The 24,414-nt window shown below is 38.7% G+C and overlaps 3 protein-coding genes across 3 annotated transcripts in view; 2 read left to right on the forward strand and 1 right to left on the reverse strand.

Annotated features, from left to right (window-relative positions):
* The window catches only part of LOC138191635 (sodium- and chloride-dependent GABA transporter ine), a 51,568-nt gene extending 51,058 nt beyond the window's left edge, over positions 1–510 (forward strand). The window contains exon 14 of the mRNA XM_069138551.1: positions 307–510. Within this exon, the coding sequence (XP_068994652.1) occupies positions 307–510 (204 nt within the window). The remainder of the gene's footprint in view (positions 1–306) is intronic.
* wscd2 (WSC domain containing 2) overlaps positions 1–16,216 on the forward strand; it is a 36,214-nt gene extending 19,998 nt beyond the window's left edge. The window contains exons 2-9 of the mRNA XM_069138593.1: positions 149–1,076; positions 4,637–4,751; positions 6,382–6,566; positions 8,809–8,930; positions 9,015–9,189; positions 11,087–11,251; positions 11,347–11,547; positions 14,359–16,216. Coding sequence (XP_068994694.1) covers positions 686–1,076; positions 4,637–4,751; positions 6,382–6,566; positions 8,809–8,930; positions 9,015–9,189; positions 11,087–11,251; positions 11,347–11,547; positions 14,359–14,711 — 1,707 coding nt within the window. The 5' untranslated portion in view covers positions 149–685 and the 3' untranslated portion in view covers positions 14,712–16,216. The remainder of the gene's footprint in view (positions 1–148; positions 1,077–4,636; positions 4,752–6,381; positions 6,567–8,808; positions 8,931–9,014; positions 9,190–11,086; positions 11,252–11,346; positions 11,548–14,358) is intronic.
* A 3,391-nt stretch (positions 16,217–19,607) lies between these two features.
* cmklr1 (chemokine-like receptor 1) lies at positions 19,608–22,081 on the reverse strand. Its single transcript, XM_069139084.1, has 2 exons — positions 22,049–22,081; positions 19,608–21,922 (listed from the first exon to the last, which is right to left on the reverse strand). Exon 2 carries the CDS (start codon positions 21,886–21,888, stop codon positions 20,848–20,850), a length of 1,041 nt encoding a protein of 346 aa, XP_068995185.1. The 5' UTR covers positions 21,889–21,922; positions 22,049–22,081; the 3' UTR covers positions 19,608–20,847.
* Between the last annotated feature and the right edge of the window lie 2,333 nt (positions 22,082–24,414).

Raw genomic sequence — 24,414 nt, forward strand, 5'->3', positions numbered from 1 at the left:
TACTACTTGGATTAAATTCAAGGAAGTTTCAGGTCTGTTTACTTCAAATTTGTAACCTGCTCATGTTATGTATCATTTTCCACGTCTGATGAAGCTCACTCAGGTGTGTGCTTATTCTTTTGTGTGTGTGTGTGTGTCTTTACTGCAGATGGTGAGTCACGCCCTCTCTCTCCCTGATCGTCTCTGTGAGTAGCCGCGGCTACACAAAGCCAAAAGGATCTCAGCTCAGCTGGTAAATAAAACCTTCTTCCTTCTGCACAGCGTGGGTGAAAGTGCCATTGCGGTGTCGGTGTGGCATCTCTGTAGGCTGATAACTGGAGTGAAAGCAGTGTTGAGCGATCATCTTTCACTCTGAGCCACTCGCCTTTCATGCCGTGGTCTGAGAGTCGGCTGTCAGGGCTGGACTGTCAGTGGGAATGCAGTAAGACTCTCTCGTGGACACAGTCGGCAGAGCGGCACAGTGCACCGATGCAAAGCATCGGCCCCATGAGACTGAAGATTCATACATGAGGAAAAAGTCATGCTATTGTTTGGATGAATTAAGACACTTTCAGAGACTTTCTTTTAGTTTTAGTTGGTGGCCAGAGGGGCTGTGCCGTGGGAGCACGGAGAGCTGGTGCTGATCCTTCTGCTTTATGAGTTTTCATCACTGGAAGAGTGTGTCTGAGTGGCAGGGGGAGCCAGCATGGCCAAGCCACTGCTGAAGATACAGCGCTACTTCCGCAGGAAACCTGTCCGATTCTTCTCCCTAATCCTGCTCTATCTGACTGCTGGGAGCCTTGTCTTCCTGCACTCTGGCTTCGTCGGGGACAGTGGCCCCGGAGCCCGAGGGCGTCGGGACTCTGTTGTAGCTTCAGAGATGGCCAGCCGGACTTCATCATCAGACACTCGGGGGCTTAGCATCATGAGTAGAGTGTTTAAGGAGACACGCAGATCTGGACGGAGGTTTGGTCCCCCTTGGATGAAAAAGAGACGACAGGAGGGCCAGGAGACGGAGAGCAGGGGGAGAGACTACACCAGCAACTGGAACCGTGCACTTAAAGGACGCAATGCCAAAGACATGGACGATGGAAGAGGTGGGTTCAACCGAGAATGCGTTATTGTGCTCAAATTCTATTAAAACAAGTACAATAAAACAATGCAGAACAAAAGTGCGGCTCAGGAAAGGCAGGATTTACTGGCTTTACTACAATCATTAGAAATATTTGCTGTGGTCTGAAATTAATCACTGTGCAGTGTGTAAGATCAGAACATTGTTTTTATCATAGCTGCTAAGAGAATAGCTAGAATATTCATCAATTATACAAATGTAAAACTTTTTATTATACGCTGATTCATAATTTACGTCCTCTGGCAAACACACAAGCAGCTTTTGTCCTACTTCATGCTGATATGAAACTTTTCCAAAGAAATCTCTGATTACAAACCGCAGCATCTCAATGATCAAACATTCCTCACTGTAATTGATCATGCTCTTGAAAGAGGAGTGAGATGATGATTATGATTAAGTCTTTTCTCAGTATAAATCATTCAAGGATCTCTCACTGTGCTTCAGCTGTAGCTTCGCTTTGTGCTGCTCCGCATGCATTCAGCCACGTTTTAGCTGATACAGTATCAAAACATCCAAATGACCACACGATCGCAGGATTTACAGTTTTATCTGTCTTTTTTTAATTTTATTTTTAACTAAGCGGCTGCACAATCTCGTCAGAAAAAGTTTACATACAAACTCCTCGCTATCATGTTACTCAAAACTTTCTGAAAATACAACCTTGAGGACTGAACGTGTCTATCCAGACCTAACATCTCTGAGCTTGAATGGCATTACTTAATGCTTTTCTTACCCTGTAAATCATGTTCTGCTCTCTTGGATAAAGTATAAATCCAAAAACAAAATTGACATTCCTCCAAAATGATAGCACCCAATCTTCAATCCAGCTCCTCTCTCCATGACGAAACATTACAGAAAATTGTGTTAAGCAGTGGTGAAATAAGGACTCTGATTACTAACAAAAAGTGGTAATACCACAATGTAAAATACTCTGTTACATATGTAAACCATTCTAAGCTTAAAAGTAATGAAGTATCATCATCAAAACGCACTTAAAGTGTATCTGGTGGATATTCATGAATGTTGCATTAACATGTAAGCAGCATTTCAGTAACTGCAGTTGTCAGATAGGTGCAGTGTAGTAACATGTACAATATCTCCTGTCATACAGTCAGAATATAAAGTAGTACTAGTAGAGTAGAAAAGTAGAGAACTACTCAGGAGTTTAGATACCGAACCCTTTAAACATTCCTGCTATCTTGGGAATCAAAAATAGATATTATGACCAAACAGAAATCTCACAGCTTCACAGTTTCTTCAGTTAAATCAAGGGAAGAAGCCGTCCTCTCTATATGTGCTATGTATTGCACATTTGTGCCTCAATTCCTTTTCCCAACTTGTATTTGCACTTTTTAATGACATAAATTCTTTCAGTGCTATGATAAGTAAAAGAAGCCAGAACAAACAAAGCTTCATTATCAGCAAAATACATTTAAAGTATCAAAAGTACAGCAGAATGAATACATTATTTAGATTCTGATTTAACATGCAAGTAGCATTTTATGTTGTAGCAGGTGGAGCAGAGTTAAGTTTACTGTTTAATCTATAACAATGCATATTTTGAAATCAGATTAATGCGGTGTATATAAAATCTATAAAGCATTGTAACTGTTAAATTAATATGGTTAATAAGATAAATGCAAAATATGTCTCAGACATGTAAATTAGAAATAAAAGTAGCATAAGAGGAAGCTCTTAAATAAAGGACAAGTACCTTTTTAATTTTGTAAATGCTAATATATTATTCCACCAGTATGGAGCATTCGGTTCAGCCTTGATGAACATCTGGTGTGGATACTGCTGGACTAGCAGCGAAACGGCTTCACTGGAAATGAGCGCATGTTAGTTGGCATGTTAGTTTCTTGTTTCTATTTATTCATCCATGAAATCTGAAAATAGACACTGGACAGCCATAAATAACAGTAGGCTTTTTCCCGACACTCCATTTTAGTCATGTGGGTCTTTGGTTTGTCTCCAGAGTGCTGCACAGGCAGGTGGAGTATCTAAACAGCCCATAAATATGAAACATAAGTGTGAATGACTGATGCTTTGTCTGTGTTCGTGCTGTGACAACATGTGTGGTCCAACCTCCTAATTTTTTAACTCACTCCTCTCTGGGAACCACTCCAACATCTGTGAGTGTGAAGAAGGTCAAGAAAATAAGTAATTTATTCTGTTACAAAACCTCTGAGTCACAGTACAGTACCGTTCTGTGTATTCGACTGTAGAATATTAAAGAGCTGTGTTTTTCTAACTAGAACAGTGTTAAGCTTTTTTTCTTTTCTTTTTTCAAATTCAGGAAAGCACACATGTTTATAATGTACATTCAAGCTTTGGGGTTATCTGATCAAATGAAGGCCTGGCTCAGTCCTCCTCTTCCCCTCCCATCCTTCCCTTTTCTGAAAGCTCTCAGGACTGCAGCTGAACGTGATGATAGAGTAATTAATAGCTTCAAAGCATTTGTTTGCTCTTCTGCATCCAGCACCTCATTATTTTGTAGTCCTAACCATTTTCAGATCCCTGTTATGCTCAGGTTAAGAGTCCACCCCCCCCCCCTTCTTACTCCAAATGCAATGATTCTCTTTGGCTCTGAATTTAATTTGAAGGGAATGTTGCAGTAAAAGATGCAGGCTGTAGCACATGAACACATTTGCGCTGTGTGGTGCAACAGCACAGGCACATGATGGGAAAACGAGAGAAGGCTGGAAAAAGAATAGACTGCACATGAAAACACTGTTGACATATAATTCACTGGATACAATGAATTTTTTTTCCAAAGGTTTTGTAGTTTAAAAAACAATAATAATATCAGTTGCATCTGCAGCTTCATCCTTTGCTCTCATCTCATGCTCAACAGAAATATGCCATTTAAAGCAGAGCTGCAGTTTCATTTAAATCAGTCGGAAAAAAGAGCAGATTATTCTCCAGCTCAACAATAGGTAGGAGGAAATTACAGCCCAGCGCAGCACACCACAAGCTGCTCAAATGCAGGCCTTTAGACCATAACAATTAAAGTAATGCAGGGGACTCAATGCTTCCTCCATTTGGCTATTAACAGAGGCTCAGAGGGGTAGTGGCAGAGCACAGATGGCCAAAAGTTTGTTGGTAGAGCCTGTGTAGCCCGGTTAAACAGGAGAACATTGTTTTAATGAGACAAGAAGCCGTTGAAAGGTCACTGTATCGCTCTGCAGAGGTTCACTGGAGCCCAGCCCCCACACACTTCTGAAAAATGCAGCGAGATGACTGCCACTACAGTTACAGGCCACTAGAAGGGGATGTGTGTCTTTATAAATAAATAAAGAATCTGCCCCAGTTTAGACTCCTCATGGGCTCTGTTACTACACTGTGTAGCCTTGCAAAGAAGATACTATAGTGGATAGTATTTTATGCTTTTGACAAAGGATTTATGACCAAGCTATAGAAGCTCAAGTGCAATCTTATTTTAGAAACGTATATATAAAAATATATATCTCAATACTTTGTCTTTCTGTATATGTGACTAACATATTTTTTTATTTTTTTCAGCAAAATACATCGGCTGCTACATCGATGACACTCAGAAAAGAGCGCTGAGAGGAGTTTCCTTTTTTGACTACAAAAAAATGACTGTATTCCGTTGCCAGGACAACTGCGCAGAAAGGTATGAGAGCAGCAAACAACAACATACTCATCCATTAGTTATCCCTCTTTTTGTTGCTTTCTTCCATTGCTGAGAAACAAAGTACAACTAAAGAACTGCATAAGAGCTGGTGTGGAGATTAAAAGCCTGATGGTGAATAAAGATGTTTTGCTTTTTGTGGTGTTTTAGATCCTGAATGATAAATTTGAAGCCCATTTATTGACCATCACACTCTAGTCCCAATCTTTATAAATAGAACAACAACAAAAATGGAGAAAAGACGCATTGCTGAGCCAACAATCTCACCTTGAAGCCTATTTTCTGGCTGTCCAGGAGTCTTTAATCATCATTTTTACAGTTTTTTTTTTTTTTTTTAAGTTTCGAAGATCATTCTTAAATTTTGTGTATGCTGGAATACTACCTGGCTCCTAAAATGTGTGATTAAACACAATATGCAGCATAAAATCACAACACTGAAATAATGAAAGTTTTAAAACTAGATTTTGACATGGGCCAAGGATCTCTACAGGACAAGGATTACATAATGGAGCTGAACACATCTTCAGGCTCACATCATGTCAGTTTATATTGTGCTTTATCTCCACTCACAAGGATGACATGTCCACCAGTCACATGTGTCTGCATACATTTATTCATATAATACACCCTCATACAACGCACAATTGTTTTATCCAAGTTGGAGTGGCATTTGTTGACATATTCATCTGTTTATTTTAATATTGTACATATACATTAAACATCATAAATTGATGCATTATAATCCAAATTTTGTTTTACTGATTGGCAGAAAAATCCATTTTTGTGGATTCCTTGTGTGTTTATGGGGTTAACATTTGAAAATCCGATAAATGTGCTCCAGTTTTCAAAGCTTCTATCTCTGCTTCTCCTCCATTTTTTTTTTCCTGTCTCTGTCTCCCCGCTGCCTCAATCTTCCTCTCACCTCTTTTTTTCTCCCTGAGGAGTACCAAGGACGGCTCTATCGAATGCATTGAATTACACCCATCACTGATTCACAGAATGGAGAATAGGAGCACAGAGAGCGAGAGAGAGATGCCTGTTTTCAGCTCCTTCTTCTTGCCTCTTGCAGCCTGCCTGTCTCCTCTCCCAGAGCAGCAGGTTAATAAAAACAGACAAACAAATAAGGGGCAACACATAGCAGCGCGCAGAGGTTTGGGTTTGATTGACAGCCCAGGGGATTTGTCCTGTGTGAGGGGTGTGTTAGACGTCTAATTGTATCTGAAAGGCCTCTTGGGAGTCAAATCCTCCATGAAGTAACAGCGAGGAGAGAAAAGACCTTGTGTGATGAATTCAGTCTCCAAGTACACTCATTTATAATTGGCTTTGCCTGCGAGGTCTGCAGCACATAAAACTTTTCTCATTTCCAGTAACCAAAAACGGATCAAGTATTTTAGAGTAATGTTTTCATGTGTTTTAGTTTTTGCCTTAACATCCTTTGTGTATCGTTTGCTTGTTTCTATTGATTACAGCTCACCCGGTTGCTTAAAGGGATAAACTGTATCGGCCTGTGAAGGATTAAGTAACATAATGAAAGCTCAGAAAAATCCCTTCAACCTCTCTGTCTTCTCGCACTAACAATGCAAATCCTTTTTCCATTTTCTCTCTCCTCCAGGGGCTACATGTACGCAGGCCTGGAGTTCGGAGCAGAATGTTACTGCGGTCACAAGATCCAGGCAGCTAACGTGACAGAGAGCGAATGCAACATGGAGTGTAAGGGAGAGAAGAGCAACCTGTGTGGAGGAGCCAACAGACTGTCCATCTATAGGCTGGAGCTGAGCCAGGAGTCAGCGCGCCGCTGTGAGTCTGACGCTCAGCAACAACAAACAAAAAAAAACTCACGCAAGCTTCATACAAACCACATAGTGCTCACAAAGGGCTATTAAATAAACATATTTTTCCTCAATAATTTCAAAAAAGATGTGGTCACAAAAGTTTTATTTAATATTGAGAAAATCTAAATTTTGTAACAATATCCATGCCCTTAAAAAGACCTGAAGCGACCTGAGTGTACTGCAGAACTAACAATATCCACTAAGACACAAAGATGACATTTTGGTCCAGAAATGTAACAAACCTGACTGCTTTATTGGAAAACATGTTTTATTTTGGGTTATTGCCACTGTTGGGAGCAGGCGGCTCTGTTGTGTTTACCTCTTTCCCCGGAGAGCTGTTCTACCTACATAGCCCAGCCAGCCGTGGTCTGCATCCTAAACACTTGCTGTCTGCTGGTAGAAAATTGAAATGTTGGAGGAAAAATGCTTATTATCAGAAGTGAAAAAGGGATGTTCGTGTCCTGCTGTCATAATGTTCAAGTTGTTTTTGTAAAATTGGAGCTGAAGGTATTATTTGTTCCTGTTTTGTGGTCATTTTTTTTTTAAGAAATCTAAAAAAGTCCCCACCACTGACTTTTCACACCTTTTCTTCATTTTTTCCATCTGCCCACATCTTAGAAATGTTCTCCTAGAGCTGAGACTTAGTAAACACATGTTTGGTGACTATTTACACAACTCATGAATCTAATCATGATCATCTATAATCTAAAACTGCTGTATGTTTTGTTCTTATTTTCATTTCCACTTTTCTGCATTGGGCTACTATCAAACTGCTGTGTAAGCTCATCATGTTTGTGTTACCACCTCTAACCCTGATCTCCGTCATGTGAGCTTTGCTCAGAATATCAAGAGGAAATGCAGAAAATGTGTTGAGGTGTGCATTTTCTGGTTTTAACACAAACGTTCACACGTTTGAGGGTTTTCAGTAACGGTAAACGGCTTTGATGACGCTGAATGGATGCAAACGCATTTTGCTTGCGAAGGCCTTGTTTTAGCCGCTGGACCTGTGTGAATCAAAATCAAAAATAAAATGTTTCAGCTTCATTTGAAGCTCTGACTTGTGTGACAGGAAAGAAGAGCAATAGAAAGAGTGGAGGGAACTGCGGGGAACTGCAGAGAAAAAGAGAGAACTTAGACATTTAAAATGTCAGAGAAAAAGGTCAAAAATAAATAAAACATTAGACACGAGGACAAGGCTTGAATTCATTTGCAGGCGTCGTTTCCTTTTTTTAAGGCATAATAGCACTGATAGTTGAGACTTTCATTACGGAAATGAAGAGATGAGAAAACGGTCATGGTTAGCTGCTTGTATTAACGGCATGATCTTTGATAGGGAGGAAAACCAGAGATGCACAATTACATCTTTATGTTTTATACAGTCATGGCCGAGCATGCAAGCTGTCTTCATCGCGGTATGTGTCACAATGAAAGTGCTGTATGAGTTGGATTTCTTTCATCTTCCTCCCATTACTTCTTAACGGTTGTCTGCTGACAACAGAGACAGTTCAACAAGTACTGTATATCAGCACTGCTGACATGTTGACAGCCTGAAATAAATGCGAAATGGATGTTTCGATTTTCCTTAGCTGTGAATTCAAACGGTGGTTCTGTTCCAGTTGTGACGCTCTGAGAAACATTTCAATCATGAATGCAAAATCATTTCATCTGTTCACGTCAGTTTGTTTGGCTAATTATTCTACTAAAACTAATTATTCTTCCTGAAAACGAATTATTTCCCTGTAATTTTATGATTTTTATATATAATAACATATTATATATAATTATATCTATATAGATATAATTGTATTTTAATGCACATGTAGATAATTGCAAATTAAAAGAATTGAAATAACAAAATCAATGTATGAAGCATTATCTTAAAGATAACCGAACAACTTCATTTGAAAGAGAAGACCAGCTACTCTGCTTTTGTGATATATGGTTCATCCATCCATCATAAAGAGGGACTGAGGTCAAAGTTCACCATCACACGGCTGCAATGTGAGCATTGCTATTGGTTCAGTCTGCTGGCAGGTCAGGGCCTCAGCAGACTGCTGGAGAGTCCCAGTGAAATCTCTTTATCAGGGGGTCGGTAGCCAGAGGCCAATCTAATGGAAGCTGTGCTCAGTAACCATAAAACTGGAGTTTATTGAGTGTTTTTTTTTCCTGTTGGTGAAAAACATTCTGGTTTGTTTTGTCTGTTTCAGACGGCAGTGCCATTTTCAAAGGGTGTTTCCAACGACCAGACAATGTCACCCTGGCTCTTCCTTTCAGCGCGGTCATCCAAAACATGTCTGTGGAAAAGTGTGTGGACATGTGCACGGAGAGGGTGAGCGGCTGTTGGGCGTGTGTGAACGTGCATTTGTACATTGTATGAGTGTGTCCTCAGTGTGTAATGGCTGCTGTATTTCAGGAGAAATCGCTGGCTGTCCTGGCTGGAGATCGATGTTACTGCGGCTTCCCGACTTCTCTCTTCTCCCTCCATGAACTGGAGGACGAGGACATGTGTCTAAATCGCTGCCACGGGGAAGACTTTGAAAGCTGCGGAAACGACAAGTTCTTTCTGGTGTACCAGACGCAGGTTCAAGGTAAAGTTTGCTGTCTACTAGCAGCACGGTCACAGCAGTATGTCGAGGGCACATCTGAACAGAAAGTAATCGGATACTTGGCTCCCAAATGTTCAATCAACTCTGAGCTCCCACGTACTTCGAAAGTTGATTGAGAGTAAAGAGTCGCCACGAGGAGGAGTTTTTTTTATCAGTACGAGTAAAGTTGTAATCATGCAGAAGAAGATAATGGGGGTGAGAAATACGCCTAAAAAACAGGAAGGCCAGGTTACGGTTCACAAAAACATACAAAGAAACCCAGTGGAACATAGTTTTTGAGACAAAATATTATACTATCGAAAGATGACAGTGTGTGTGTGTGTGTGTTGGGGGTGGGGGGGGGGGGGGTGAAAGGAGTCAAGATCTTCAGCATACGATGGTGGTTCTGTTAGAGCTCGGACATTAAAGTTGGGACTTTACTTTTTAATGTGGAATCAATTATTCAAATCCAAATGTAATGTGCTGCAGCACAGAGCCTGAAAGAGAAAATATTTGTTGTTATGCTCGGCTCTGGAACGTGCATACATTCATATAAGCAGCACAATCATACAGCTGAGTTCTTGTAAATTCACGAAAATGAAACTCTACCCCATGTTTGCCTTGTTTCTTTTTTTATCTGTGCATATTGGAACAAACTGTTGTAAATCATCCACATATTCATGTTTGATACCATGCATTTTTTTAGGGGTGATTTAATTCAGAATTTTTGTTCATTGAAATTTTATATATTTTTGTTTTATTTGTGTTTAAATAATTGACAATAATTTAATTGACCATAATTGGATTTACTTATAGTGTTTACATAAAAGTATATTGTCAGCATTTATTTATTGTTACTGACATCTTTGATAATTTGAACGCTTGAACCACTTTTAAGTCTGCAATGACCGGGTTTGAGGCGTCTTTGATATATAATATCTTTTTGTGTATATAAAGAAATTGGTAGAAAAAGATAGGAACAGATATTGACTGGTATAACACTTTTTTTTTTTATTATTATTCCAAATATTGTTATTGAACTCAAACGTGCAGTATTAGGCTGTGTGTGTGGATGTGGTTGTTGTCAGTACTTCCTCAATGCACCAGACAGCTGAGCTGCAAAACTGCAAAAATAGCCCTGTAAACAAAAAAAGCACGTTTAAAGCTGTGAAGAAAGAAAAACAAGTGCAAATATTCTAGACAAGTTGAACTCAGACAAACTGATCAACATTTCAAAGAGCACATTAACATCAGTAACTGAGCATCCATCCATTATCTATACCCGCTTTATCCTGAACAGGCTCACTTTGGGCAAATGCGGGCAGATGGTGAGAGGAAGCCGGAGTAACCGGAGAGAACCCACGCAGGCACAGGGAAAACATGCAAATTCCACACAGAAAAGCTCAGGCCCGGATTTGAACCCAGAATCTTTTTTCTGTGAGGCGACAATGCTAACCACTGCACCACTGTGCTGTGAGCATAGTGGGTATCATTAGGCAAAATGTGATGAAGAGGAATCAGTCACGTTAGCCCCCGCAACAAAAACTAACACATAGTTGACCTTTCCTCTGTCGTCTAAAGATGTGACGTCTTTACCACCTTCTTCTTCTTGAAGAAGAAATTTCCCCTCGGGGATTAATAAAGTGTATAAAATAAAAAAATAAAAAATAAAAAATTCCAATGTTTCAACATGATAATCCTGCAGCCCTTATTATTACAAAACTGTGCTGATAAGCAGGAAGTGACCGACTTGGAGTATTTATTTGTAGCTATATTGTGTTGAGCAACTTGACAAATACACTGCAGTCACTGGAAACCTTGTCATGGATCATGTTTCAATTTATTCGGGTCTGTATAAAACAATCAATAATTCAGTGTGATGGCCTCTGTGTGTTGTCAGATAATCGCTGCATGGACCGGCACTTCCTTTCCACTCGTGCTAAGCAGCTGGTGGCCCTCGCCAGTTTCCCTGGAGCTGGAAATACCTGGGCTCGCCACCTCATAGAGCTTGCCACTGGCTTCTACACCGGCAGCTATTACTTTGATGGCTCCCTTTACAATAAAGGTTTGGCCTCAAAGTGACGTGATTCATACACACTCATGCATGAATGCACCACTGTTCATTAAATATATCCTCTGTGGGATCGCATTGTTTCACAGGATTCAAAGGGGAGCGTGACCACTGGCGGAGTGGGAGAACGATCAGCATTAAGACACATGAGAGCGGCAAGAAGGAGATCAATGCCTTTGACTCCAGCATCCTCATGATCCGAAACCCCTACAAAGCCCTAATGGCAGAATTTAACCGTAAATATGGTGGACATATTGGATTTGCCTCCCAGGCCCACTGGAAGGGGAAAGGTAAGCAGCTGAAATTGTTGGTTCAGACAGTAAATATAAATTTTTTTTACAGGATATTAACAATTCATCCTGCATAGTAATGTAAGCAAAATAGCTTCAACAAACTATATCCCTGAAGAAATTTTTCATTTTCAAATTGATTTCATGAGATTTTGATGTGCTTTAAAGCAAAATAACAAAAATAGATAGATGGTGACCCAATGAAAAGAAATGGGAAGTGATTCATAATGACGTAAAACAAGAAGGAAATGAGCGTGAGTCAGTGACGCTGGTCACAATTTGAGAGTCTGTTCTGGAAGATAAAACAATGAATCCATCTGGTGATTCATATCATGACTTGCGTCTTGTTACTCTCGCCCTACATTTAATCGGGAAATGTACTGTATACTTTCAGGGATTGTGTGTAAAAAAAACAATTTACACAATCTACATAGAAATTCTTCCCTGCTGCACTGCAGGCTGGAACAAAAACCCCTCAATTCCCAGGGGAGATTATGTTCTCGCAAACAAGATATGCATGTTAATTGGTAAGCTTTAGATGTACCCGGTAGGTGGACTAAGTAGTTAGCGTAGCTCCCTCTGACTCCAGTATTTATGCTAAGCTAAACTGATGTGTAGTCAGCTGTAGCTTCACATCTACTTTACAATCTACTCATTTAATTCTCCACCAGAAAGTGAGACTGTGTCTTTCACAAAAGGTTGAACTATTCCTTCCCGAAAGCTGTGAAAATGTGAGAATATATACTTTTTTTTTTTTTTTTTTCTGCACAGCTACTTAATGTCACAGTGTGTGCATTAAGTGACTAAAAACAAAATCATCCTCACATTTATGAAATAATTTGAGGCTTGGTTTATTTTGTAGCTGACATTAATTCATCCCTGTTTCTCCATTATGTTGTGCTTTAGATTTGAACATGTTGTCTGACGTCCAGTGTGCTACGCTGCATTGTGCAACCATTTCATGATGTGTCAGCACAGTTTAGTCAAGTTTCCTCTTGTGTGTACTTGGTGATTAAAAGAGGTTATTACTGAGGTCATTCTTCATTACATAATTAAAGAAGTGGAACCTTTGGGTCCAGTAACTCTTTGTCTATAAAAGAGAGGCAACATGTTATCCCTGTTTGTTTAGATATCTTAGATAGATTTTATTTATGTTATGCTCTTCTCCTTATATCCACCCACCTTACCATGTCTCGGTAACCATGACAACTGGTTTTGTCTCGTCCGTGTATCGTCTCTCTGACTTTCTATGAGGTTTAATCGATTTTCCAGAGGCTGGAGAGTTGCCGACCCAGCAGTTGCCTCTCTTTGTGAAAACATCAGCACATTTGGCCTGCCATTTCCAATGAATGTTTATTCCTTCTGTTGGTGGGGAAGTGATGCAGTGACATCAGTAAAGAGAAAGGATTTTTGACAGCTGCCACTTCGAATACAGAGGGAGGCTCCAGTTTGAGAGTCGGCGTGACATTGCGTACAGGGCCCCACATGTATTTGATGCACTCACCTCCGCAGAGAGACTGTGGGGCTCAGATGATGTTACAGACACTGATGCCTTCCAGTGTGGCCCCATAAAGTCAACCCGGGGGCAAGTCGAACTTATTTTGGAAGGCCTGTCAGCTGACAAAGCCCAGAGAGTTTTATTTTCCAGTGTTGTCACATGGATTTAGTTAAAGGCTCTTACATAAACAAGCGCATTTGGGTTTTCAAAGTCAAATCTCAGCTAATAGCAACAAACTGAACTTAATATTCAGACAGACTTTAGCTTAGATTTTCAGCGGAAGAGTCAAATCTTTTTGGGTCTCTTTGTATTTTTAACCTCTGGTTTCTTTTGAAATCCTGACAGAAAAGGCTAACAAAACGAATGTGCTCATAGATGCAGTTCCTCAGTGTTTCTATACCGCTGATTGTGTTTTAAGATAAACTATATAATATTCGGTCCTCTCTGGTATTAAAGCTGCCTCCATCATTGGTTTCTGAGACAGCACTGCAAACTCAGCAGTCTTTAAACTTTAACGACAGCCACTCCAAGCAGTAAAGATGGCGTTCTAATGCAGCACAGCTCCTGCCAGCTGCTGCTTTTATGGACCAGTACATTATCAATGAGTAAAAGTTGCACGATTTTTTTTCTTCAGTACCTTTGCAGTTTGACTGACAACCAAGAATGTCCATTTAACTGTCCAAGCATCTCAAAAATGACTTAAAGTGCCCTGGCAGGAATTGCACCACACATTCGCTATCATACTTTATTATTTATTATGTTCGGGGCCAACATTTTTGTAAACCTGACATTTTTGATTTAAGTAAAAGCTTAAAGACTAAGTCACTTTTGCCCCTACTTAACAATCAAAACTATTTCTCAAATTTCTTAGGACTTGAATATACTCACCTTTATAAAAACTGCTGTCATGTGTAAGCTGTTATCGCCAAATGCATCTTTTTTTCTCACATGTTTGTTCTTCTTATATAACTGTTGTATTGTTGCTAATTTCGCATATTAGTTATTAGATTTCACACTAATGACAGAATACAAAACTACAATACCAAGAGCAATAAAAGCATTTTAAAAATGATCAGTTACAGATACATTAAATCAGGTACATTTTCTGATTAATTATTCTTGCTCTGACTGTACATGTAATTAATTATGTAAATATTTACTGTTAATATTTAAATGTGTTTTCAGTTTTTGAAACCTTTTACTGGATCTTTAGAGGATTTTGAATTGCAAGTCATATTTAAATTTACACAATATAAAGGCCTTTATTTGGTGCAATTGTTTAATTCTTTTCTGTGCTCTGATTTGTCCTGCAGAGTGGCCTGAGTTTGTCAAGAACTATGCCCCTTGGTGGTCATCCCACACGTTGGACTGGCTGAACTACGGGAAGAACGTCCATGTAGTCCACTTCGAGGATCTGAAGAGGGATCTGTTCTCCCAGCTCAAGGGGATGGTCCAGTTTCTGGGTTTGAAGGTTTCTGAGGATCGCTTGCTTTGCGTCGAGGGCCAAAAAGATGGAAACTTCAAGCGCTCGGGGCTACGTAAGCTTGAGTATGACCCGTATACTCCTGAAATGCGAGCGAACATCAATGCACTCATCAGGACAGTAGACGCTGCCTTGAAGAAAAGAAACATGTCTGGAGTTCCAGATGATTATATGCCAAGATGATAAATGTGATCCTTTTGTTTTTATTTTATTTTTCCTTTAATTGGACTGTTTTGTCTGATTCTGCACCATATTTTGTAGGGTCACACAACTTAGTTAGTTTTTTTCTTCTTTAATTATTTTTCTGTGAAGTAACATAGGTTGAACCTGTAGTGAGAGGACATTTGTCTCTTTTGCCACCTATTTTTTTTTTTTTAATCATCTTTTTTTACTTGGCTGTTAAACTTCAGCAGCCTCATGCATTCATAGATAAGTCAGTTTTAACAGGGGAGGCATTGTTTTTCTCTTTTGCTGAATGAAAAGCACTTCTTGTCCTGCTCTATGCACATGTGCTGTGTAGGCATGTGCACATGCCTTAACACGAAAAAGGTACAATAGCTGTGACTGCAGAGAAGCTCATTTGACTGTGCTGGGTGATTTGTTGCAATTTAAAAAAAAAAACATGTAACCCAAAAGATATGATATAATACTGCAAAGTGTGTTTTATGAGCTTATTTTGTGCAAAAGAGAAATAACTATTAATAGAAATTAAAACATTACATTTTCTGCTGCTATACAGCTACAAAACTATTTTATATAAGAAATTCTCTGAAAAAGTATTTCTTTGTTAGAGGGAAAATGCAATAAGCAGGGTAAAACTACCTGATGATGATACTGTGTGTTCCATGTTTTTGTAAGTTATTCAACTTCAGTAAGATAAATCATGTTTTTGATGATCTAAGAGGTAAAGAACTCAGTTCTTAGGTCCTCATATTCAAGAAGATGAATAATCCCTCTTGAAGGCACTGACTCAAGGAGAGAAGAGGATTAATGTCTTCAGCGCTTATTTATCTCAGATGTGCAGTGCACATGTTGACTGTTTTGGTTGTGAATATGTTTTCTTAACACTGGACTTGATGCAAAAATCCAAAAAGCACATCATTGTGCAACACCTTCCCCAAAGATCACATGAATTAGGCATTAGGCTCATGTAATAGACTGGAGTTTACCTTTAGTAGTAGTGATTGTTGTAGATTTATTTATGACAGCTAACCATACTGAATGTGTTTTATTGCTTTGAAACAGTTAAAGCTGGTAATAATTTTACTCCTAATTTGAAAAAAAAAACTATCTCCAGGAACGATTCTGCTCAGATTTTATTAGCAGCACGTCTTATAATGGTACCCAATGTGCTCTGCCATATGCTTAAAAATACACAAATATATAAATAAATACCAGAATATAAAAAAAAAAACAGTGGTAACTGACAGCCAGGAAATATGAACTGACTTCCATTTTAAGTATAATATAAATATATTTTTATAGTGTGTGCTTGCACATCAAAAATATTTGTATTGCAACAGGCAAACGGGAAAAGCTGTTTCTATTTTTAACACATGCTTTAAACTTTATTGGCTCCTGCTTTCATTGACGAGCTGGCACTTATTGAACAGGTGTCACATTTGAATGTATTTTCTATGGAATGAATGTAAAGTCATAAGGCCCAATAAATGAGTAAATTAAATAAAGTGTGATTGTCTGCTGTTTGTACTGTTGCCTCAAAGAGACATGTTGAAAATTTATATTTTCTGTAGGCGTCTCTCCTCCGTTCAATACATGGAGCTATAGAATAAATTCCCAGTGCTTAACATTTAGTCTTTACCCTGACCTACTTTTGCTTTACCTCAAATTCCACCAGCTGTTGTCTTCTACATAACTATGACTATTATAGCTATATTATTATACAGCTCAGAACTTTTTCTATGGATTAGAGAAAATGCTAAAGTCATTTCCAACTGTGACCCTTTCACAGTTTTATGTTCCAGTGTGCACGCCCAGGATTTCCTATAAAACACACAGCCAAGAGATAAGCAAGACTAAAAGCCGATAGCCATAATGCTTTGGGTTGTTTCGAGATACATACTAATCTCCGGATGTTAAGTTATTCACAATGACAATACAAACAGGATGATGTCTATCATGTTTACCATTTTCACCATCGTAGTTTAGCATGCTGATATTTGTAAATAAGTAGCTGCTAAACACAAAGTAGAGTGGGTCATCAATGGCTGGACTAATTACAATTTCAACCTGATGATGGGAAAATTTGGAATTATTTTGACTTGGGGGGGGGGGGGGGGAAATGGCTGTTCTGGCTGGACTGTCTATCTTCAGTCAAAATGTAACTTTAAAAAGAAATGGGTGTTTTAAGACATATATTTGATGTATTTGTACTTGTTCACAAATGTATATTTGATAAATGTCCTGTGCCCCTGCTTGATAGATGTGTGTGTCCTTGTTACATCCCTTTTGGTGAACATTAGGGGAAATGGAGATGAGAAAGAACTGAAGGAGTGAGAGTAGAAGTAAAATTGAAGGTGATTTATTTTTAGCTCTTCTCAATACTAACTAACTTAACAAAGGTTCTCAAAATGAGGAAGGATTGGATACAGTGGTTGTGCCAAACAAATAGAAATCAATACGACAAAGCTAGTCAAACTAAAGTCCTAACTGGCTTTGCAAAAAGGACTTGACCAAAATGAATACAGAGGTGGCACCAATCACCAAACCTATTGCCTCTAAACAAAAGTCGACTGTGTGTGACAACAAAGAGTACCCTGACACACCGATCATCCTCAACCTCCCACAACATAACTTTTCCCATGAACCAGTTTGCTCAAAATGGTGCAAACAAAACAGAGAGAAGAGAATGAAGTCTTAAAGCATGCTTCTTTTATTGTGGATGGCAAATGATGACAGGCCTTTCTGATGGGAACCAATGAGCAGCAAGACTGGACTGCACAGGTAGAAACCACTCAGGTTGTTTGCACCTAAAAGTATATCAGGAGAAGAGAGACAAAGAGATAGAAAAACAGGCGACAGGAAATTTGCCTCTGCCGGCCATGTATCAGTCCTCTAAGGGTGAACTTATACATAAACTCACCCACTCAGTCATCAACAACATGGATCATTAAGACAACTGCCGAGAGACAACTTTAATTAAGATAGTCAGACTGAAACTGGCAACTGCTTGTCAAACATAATGCAGTCTACAAATGTTGGGAGTGACTCAAATTAGTTGTTTTGATTCTATCATCTCTTATTGTGTTAGACATTTCTATTCAATGTTTAGACACATTGAACTAGCAAATTTATGCACTTACTGCATAGCAGTGCAAAATACACATTACCCAATATACAAGATGAAAATGTTTTCATCAACTGAACCTTCTACACTGACCTTTTGGGGGTCATCTGGAAACATGACCAAGCAAAGGTACATTTTAATAAATAGTGTTGGTAAGAAGGTGCTATTGAGGACTAAATAAGAAGCAGAGTTACACACGAAAATAAAATGTGAACAAAACTCATGACTCTTTGTAATCGAGTACATTGACGTTTATGCTAACTTGAAGGCGGATAAAATGATTCAATGGTGCAGCTCTTTTCGAATTTTTAAATATCAGACCGAATGGATCAAACTCTGATAGTATAAACGGGTCATTTTGAAGGAGTTGTGACACTAAAAACAATTTATCCACCGTTTTACAGCTGCAATAGTAGAGACAGAGTAGGCTACAGCAGAGCCTATGACGTAAGCACGCCAACAGTGTTTTTGTAATTAGTCTCACTGTCAGAAGTGGGAAATAAAACCTCTGCATCATCAGTTATCAGTTTGACATTAAGACATGGTCCCATTGTTCCTATAAAAAAAAAAAAAAACACTGATGAATGCTGCTTTAAAGGTAAACTCTGAGTCTAAGGGTTTATTGTGACTCCCTGTCGATGTTTCACGTAACCTATCTGGGTCTTCCCCCTACAACATTAGGAAAAAAAAAGAAAATCACCAGACACACTCATTCTCATTATGATTCCTCTTTTGTGTTTCTGTTTACATGTTAACTATTCACAGCATATACACATTCACTATACGCTGTATTCTTGTGAATTTTACACCGCCAGGGGAAGATTTTGGGTCTTTGAGACACAGTTTTAGGTAAAGGTGTAGAGTTATATCTGAACCACCCAAAAGGTCTTTACACACTGCAGGTGTGAGAAATAAATAACATGAAAATACAAAATACTTGGCCGATATTTGGAGCCAGCTCATTCAACAGAAAAAAATGGATTCAAAATTACCAAATGTATCTTTTTAGAAAAAGCGCAGGTGGTATTAGGGTATGAAGGTGTAGGTGAAAAACGTACTGTTGTAAACAGTTGCTTTTTTTTCTTTAACGCTAAAACAGAGATGTGAGAAAGTGTTTGGGAGAACTTAACACAACCAACACGTATGAAGTTGTGTGCTCTGCCTGCTCCATCAAAGCTGTGGGGTTGGCCTACAAATGCATCTACATGTGTGCTTCAAGTGCAACATCTGTATGAATAATTGCAATGGGAACTTCCCTTCAAAAAAACCCGAAATGTCACTTTTTTCCACACAATACTCTCATTGTGTAAAAGTGCTCATTACAAAAACAACATTTGAAAAAAATGTACTCTAATGCAAATAAATCGTAGGAAAAGGCCTTGAGCCATAATGGAATTTTTTTTCTATGAAAGATTTCTAAATGTGTACATTTCATAACCAGGGATTTGTTTTTAAGAGTTTAATCAATGCCAGAGGAGGGACTGAAGCTGTTCATGAAATACACATTTTTGGTAACACTTGTTGACCATAATAATCACAGATAAAATGTTCTAATTGTTCCAATCGCACTTCTGAAATCTTTTAACTTACATCAAAGTTCTCAGCGAATTTACCACAAATTTCCAAAATCAATACTGTCAAGAGAATATATAAAGAGAATGTAAAGAATAAGTAATTACAAAAAAATACTTCAAAATGCAAATAATACATCAATACAGAGAATAGTTTTAAACACTCGAGTTAATTATCAGAAAACAGAAAAGACAAAAAACAACATTTAAACATTTATTGCACAAATCAAATTCACATCCGTCATACCTGAAACAACAACAATTGTGTTATTTTCTTTAAAGAGATACATTCACCTCACTGTCCAAAACAGATTTATAGTAAGCAGTGATGAAAGATCAATTTCTAGACTAAATATATGCCCAAGCAAACCTCCATCAAGAGTACACTGTATTTTCACAGAATTTTGTTCAGATATACATAAAAGTTGCAACCCAAAAATAGTTGCAGTATCAGAAAATTAAATCACAGAACATCCAAAAAAAGATGTAAGACTTTTTAAGGTTTTATGTGCATGAAAAAGAAAGATTAAGGCTTGTTTCCCTCAGTGACTGTCCTTCATTATCTTCGGTTTATTTCCATTTATGTGGCTTTGTGCTTATTATTTTAGTTCAGAGGTCAACATTGCAAATTAAAACTTTACAACAATCAGTTCTACACAAATTAGCAAATATTCACATTTATCTCTTAGCCAGAAGCCCCTGAGCCTGTTCCACCACATTTCAGCTCTAGATTACTTCGCCTGGTCTTTGGTAATGTAAGTGGGAAGGATGGACCAGCATGCAGGGTTTTTTTTTTTAGTTGTTTTTTTTTAAATAACTTGAATATATTCAGCTAAGCCACAAAACAAAAGGAAAAAACAGGACACAAAATGTTGCCCTTCTCCCATTTTCCCACAGTCAAAATAAGAGCAACTAGTTTGCTGTCTTCGAAAACCCTTTATACCGTGTCACCTGTCATCTGTGACCAATCAGGGATGATCTCTGCTATCAATGCCACTTTGACCAAGGTGAACTCAATCTCTCCTAGTTTAAAGCGGCATGCTGCTCAATTGTACTTTTACAGAAATATCAATCACATTTACCTTTTCCAGAGGCATCATCATAACATACACATTGTTTGTGAAATTTCTACACAAATAAGCACGAGTCAAGTGTTTCACAAATAAAAACACCATACTTCATTCAATTCGTGCAGGAGCAAACATTTGTGAAATATGCTGCCACCGTGAGCAAATAAACCCAAATACCTTTTATTAAAGGAGTCCTTTAAGATCCTCAATATAAAGATTATACATTTTGTGTTTACTTTTAGAAAATATACCTCATATTTTACATACCTTTTATTTTACAACTTACTCTTTGCATCAGTTAAATTGCCAACAAAAATTGCGAAAAATTTTGATCCGAAAACTCATTCATAACATTCATTGGTGTGTTGTGCTTAGATGTGTGTAGAAGCTCTACCGTCCATGGAGCTGGACCTGGACAGGTATCTGCTGGTGGTGCGGCGTTCATCTGCCATGGCGTTCTCCATCTTTGACAGCAAAGAGCTCTTGAACTTCTGCTTGAAGTCGTTGCCCATGAAGACGTACAGCACAGGATTGAGGAAACTGTTTGCTGCTGCCACAGAAGTTCCTACTTTGAGTCCAGTGGTTAAAATGCTGTGGTCATAATTTTGGTAGTTTAGCTCGAGCAGGACAAACACGTGGTAGGGCAGCCAGCAGATGAAGAAAGCAGCGATGAGTGAAGTCATCACTTTGAAGGGTTTGGAGGATTTTGTCATTCTGTTCATTCGAAGTTTGAGGATGATGATAGAGTAGCAGATGACAATGACAATCAAGGGGCCGATAAAGCCTGCAAGGAAGCGACACACTGCAACTATCTCGTGACTGTGTTGGTTTAATGTGTAATTGTTGAAGCAAATGGCCCGACCCAGGTGGCTGCCAACATCCCGGAAGATCACAGAGGGAATGCTCAGTGCAACGGCGAGAAGCCAAGCCAAGACAACAGCAACTGAAGCCTTTTGAACAGTTCGCTGGTTCTGGGCCCAAACTGGGAAAATGACTGAGACACAGCGGTCGACACTGATGATGACGAGGAGGAAGATGCTGCTGAACATATTGAGGAACATAACCGAGGAAGCGAACTTGCACATGAATCGACCGAAGATCCACTCCTCCATCACCATGTTGGTAATGCTGAACGGGAGGAAGGCACAGAAGACGAAGTCAGAGATTGCGAGGCTCAGGTACCATGTGGTGTTGACCGTCTTCTTCATCTTAAAGCCAGAAATCCAGATGACCAAAGCGTTCCCACAGAAGCCCAGCAGAAAAATAACCACTGTGACCACAAGTAAAGACACGCACAACACTTCCCTTAAGCACAATGATTTGTGCTGAAAAACTGGCTCCACGTATTGAGTGACGTTACTGAAGTCAGTGTAGTTATAGTCGGAATAGGCTTCATAATCGTCTATTTCCATTTTTTCTTTAAGAACAAAACTGTCTTTGAAATATCTGTGGAAAAAAAAAAAGAAAACACTTTAAATGACTGACATTTCATTTTAATTTTATTCAATTTAAATGGTTTTCAATCTAAATATTAAATAACATTAAATTAGACACCATTAAATGATACCATACCTGAAGCACAGAGACTCCACTGCTGTTGACTTGGTCGTGTCCAGAGCTAAGTGTCAATGAAGAGAGCTGTTTCTTTGAGAAACGTCACACAAACAAAATCAGCTGACTGGGTGATTTCTCAACACTTCCACCCCCTAAATAATTTCAGTACTGCATTTTGAGGTCTTGCATTTTGTAGAACTCTGGGACGTTATACTTGTCTTTAAGGGGAAGTTTGAGATCATTCTAGGCATTTTTCCTCTTACGCAACAATTAATTTACAGCCAGCTGATTATTTCAATGACGTCAAAATCTTTCTTTGCAAACTATAATTTGCCAACACATTGTTTGAGATTTTTTAAGTTCTTAAAAACATTTAATACCAACTACTATGTAAACTAATTCCATAGTGAAGAAAGTTTGACTAAATCCCCAATAAAAGTAAGTTAATATGGGGCACCAAGGTATTTCTTTGGGCATTTGAGGCTATCTCTACAGTCTCTGGGTACAATGCATATAAAGGTGGATATTTTGTTGTGTACATTTCTTCTGAAATTATTTCTAAACCCCTTATTTGACCGAAAGGGATGACCCCTACATGGGCACGAGGTGTCCCAGTTTCTGTTGCTGGTCGTTTGCAGATGCAAAATGGTGGGTCATCAACTGCAAAGAGCTACACCTGGGCTGGGTGGGCTCTGCCTTTAAATGCCCCTCATTCTGCAGTCGTGGGGGAGGTTTCCGCTCCATGGCAGCTCAGACGACAGTTGTGGCATTGCTGGGTTTTTTTTGGTGAAATTATTTGATCTGACATTTCTGATTGTAAAAATAAATCATTTTTGATGAACTGTCTTCCCGTGTTTGTTTGAGCTAGGCTGTGACACCATAATCCCAGCAGCCAGGACAATATTATGTTATTAGCTTTCAGTCATGTCTCAGACTGTTTTTGGGTATAAATAAAGCGGTGCAATAGTGGTTTTAGCAATGGACCTTTATGTTCTTCCTTTGGCCTGTAAAAAAAAGAAGTATTAGAATTAGTACACGTACATAATTGCCTGTAAGGGGTTTTCTGAAATGGCTCTGATGTTGCTGAGAATTCAAAGTTTCCTTGTCTTTGGCAGCTGCTTGTTATTGGCCAGATGTTGTAGGAAAGCAAATAAGACCACAGTGTTCATATAAGCATTGAGCAACAGTCAAACTGATTTTAATTTGATATTATAACCCCAGGTTTTGATGCAGAGGATTCTATTAAGGCAACAGCTGTTGTAAACACAGGCCTGCTCTCTTTGCTGACTGAATTAGCTCTCCATGGTTGTCCTGCTTCACGGAGTCATAATCACGGAGGTAGATGCATCTGTCTGCAGTGTTCTGTTTCTCCTAAATGTAAGGAAGCAGCAGTAAGAACAGCTGCAGGAAGAAGAAACACAGATGGCAAAGTTACTTAGTTCGGAAAATGCTAGTTCAGGAAATGCTATGTCGAGTAAGGAGAACAGAAACGTCCTCAAACATGACACTGAATCTAAAAATCTCACATTTCTAAAAGATAATAAACTGAGAGACAGCAATTATGATATCCAGAAATAAAAAAAATTAGTGGAAACTTGATGGTTAAACAAAAAAAGTTTTTTTTTTTTTTTTTTATAGTTTTTTGTTTAACCTCACTTACTATGTTAGATTTGAGGTGAAGCTTTCACTTAGAATTAAGAGTTTTGATTCTACATGGGAACTGCCAGTCACTGAAATGAGATGAATGTGGGACAAAAAGTAAGAGCCTTGGCCAGCTGTTTTTGGATTGTCCGTTTGCCATCCATCTCTCTCCTTTGAAGGCAATATCTCAGGATTGCCTTTAAGGAATTTCCTCAAACAAGGAACAAATATTCTCTTGGGCTGCGTCTGAAATCCCTTCCTATTCCCTACACAGTGCACTATGTAGGGGGTTTGCCATTTTGTAGGAGTGTCAGAATTTTGAGTGAAAAATTATGTTGAGTGGACTCAAAGTATCCCACAATGCAGCACACAGTATTTTGTACTTTTGAAGAAAATTATCTGGAAGAGTACGCTCTGTATAGTATGTATTTATCACATAAATACGTGATGTTAAGAATTTATTATCTCATTATAGATGTCCTACCAGCTGAGGTTGATCAGGTACATTTTAATTGTGCGACCACAATGACATAATTAATGAGAAACTGACCTATGTAGTTTCCGAAATTGTTTTTTTCAGGTGGTCAACTCGCTTACTACATAGTGCCCTACATAGAACTCCCCTACAAACTGACTTTATTCTGGTGGCCAAAGGTCAAAGGTCACTGTGACCTCACAAAAGACATTTGTAGCCATAACTCAATAATGAATTTGCTATTTAAAAATGACAAAAATTTGGACAA

Source organism: Embiotoca jacksoni, unplaced genomic scaffold (genome assembly GCF_022577435.1).
Source record: "Embiotoca jacksoni isolate LCO1_2020_lvr unplaced genomic scaffold, fEmbJac1.0.p SCAF_8, whole genome shotgun sequence".
Classification (NCBI taxonomy): Eukaryota; Metazoa; Chordata; class Actinopteri; family Embiotocidae; genus Embiotoca; species Embiotoca jacksoni.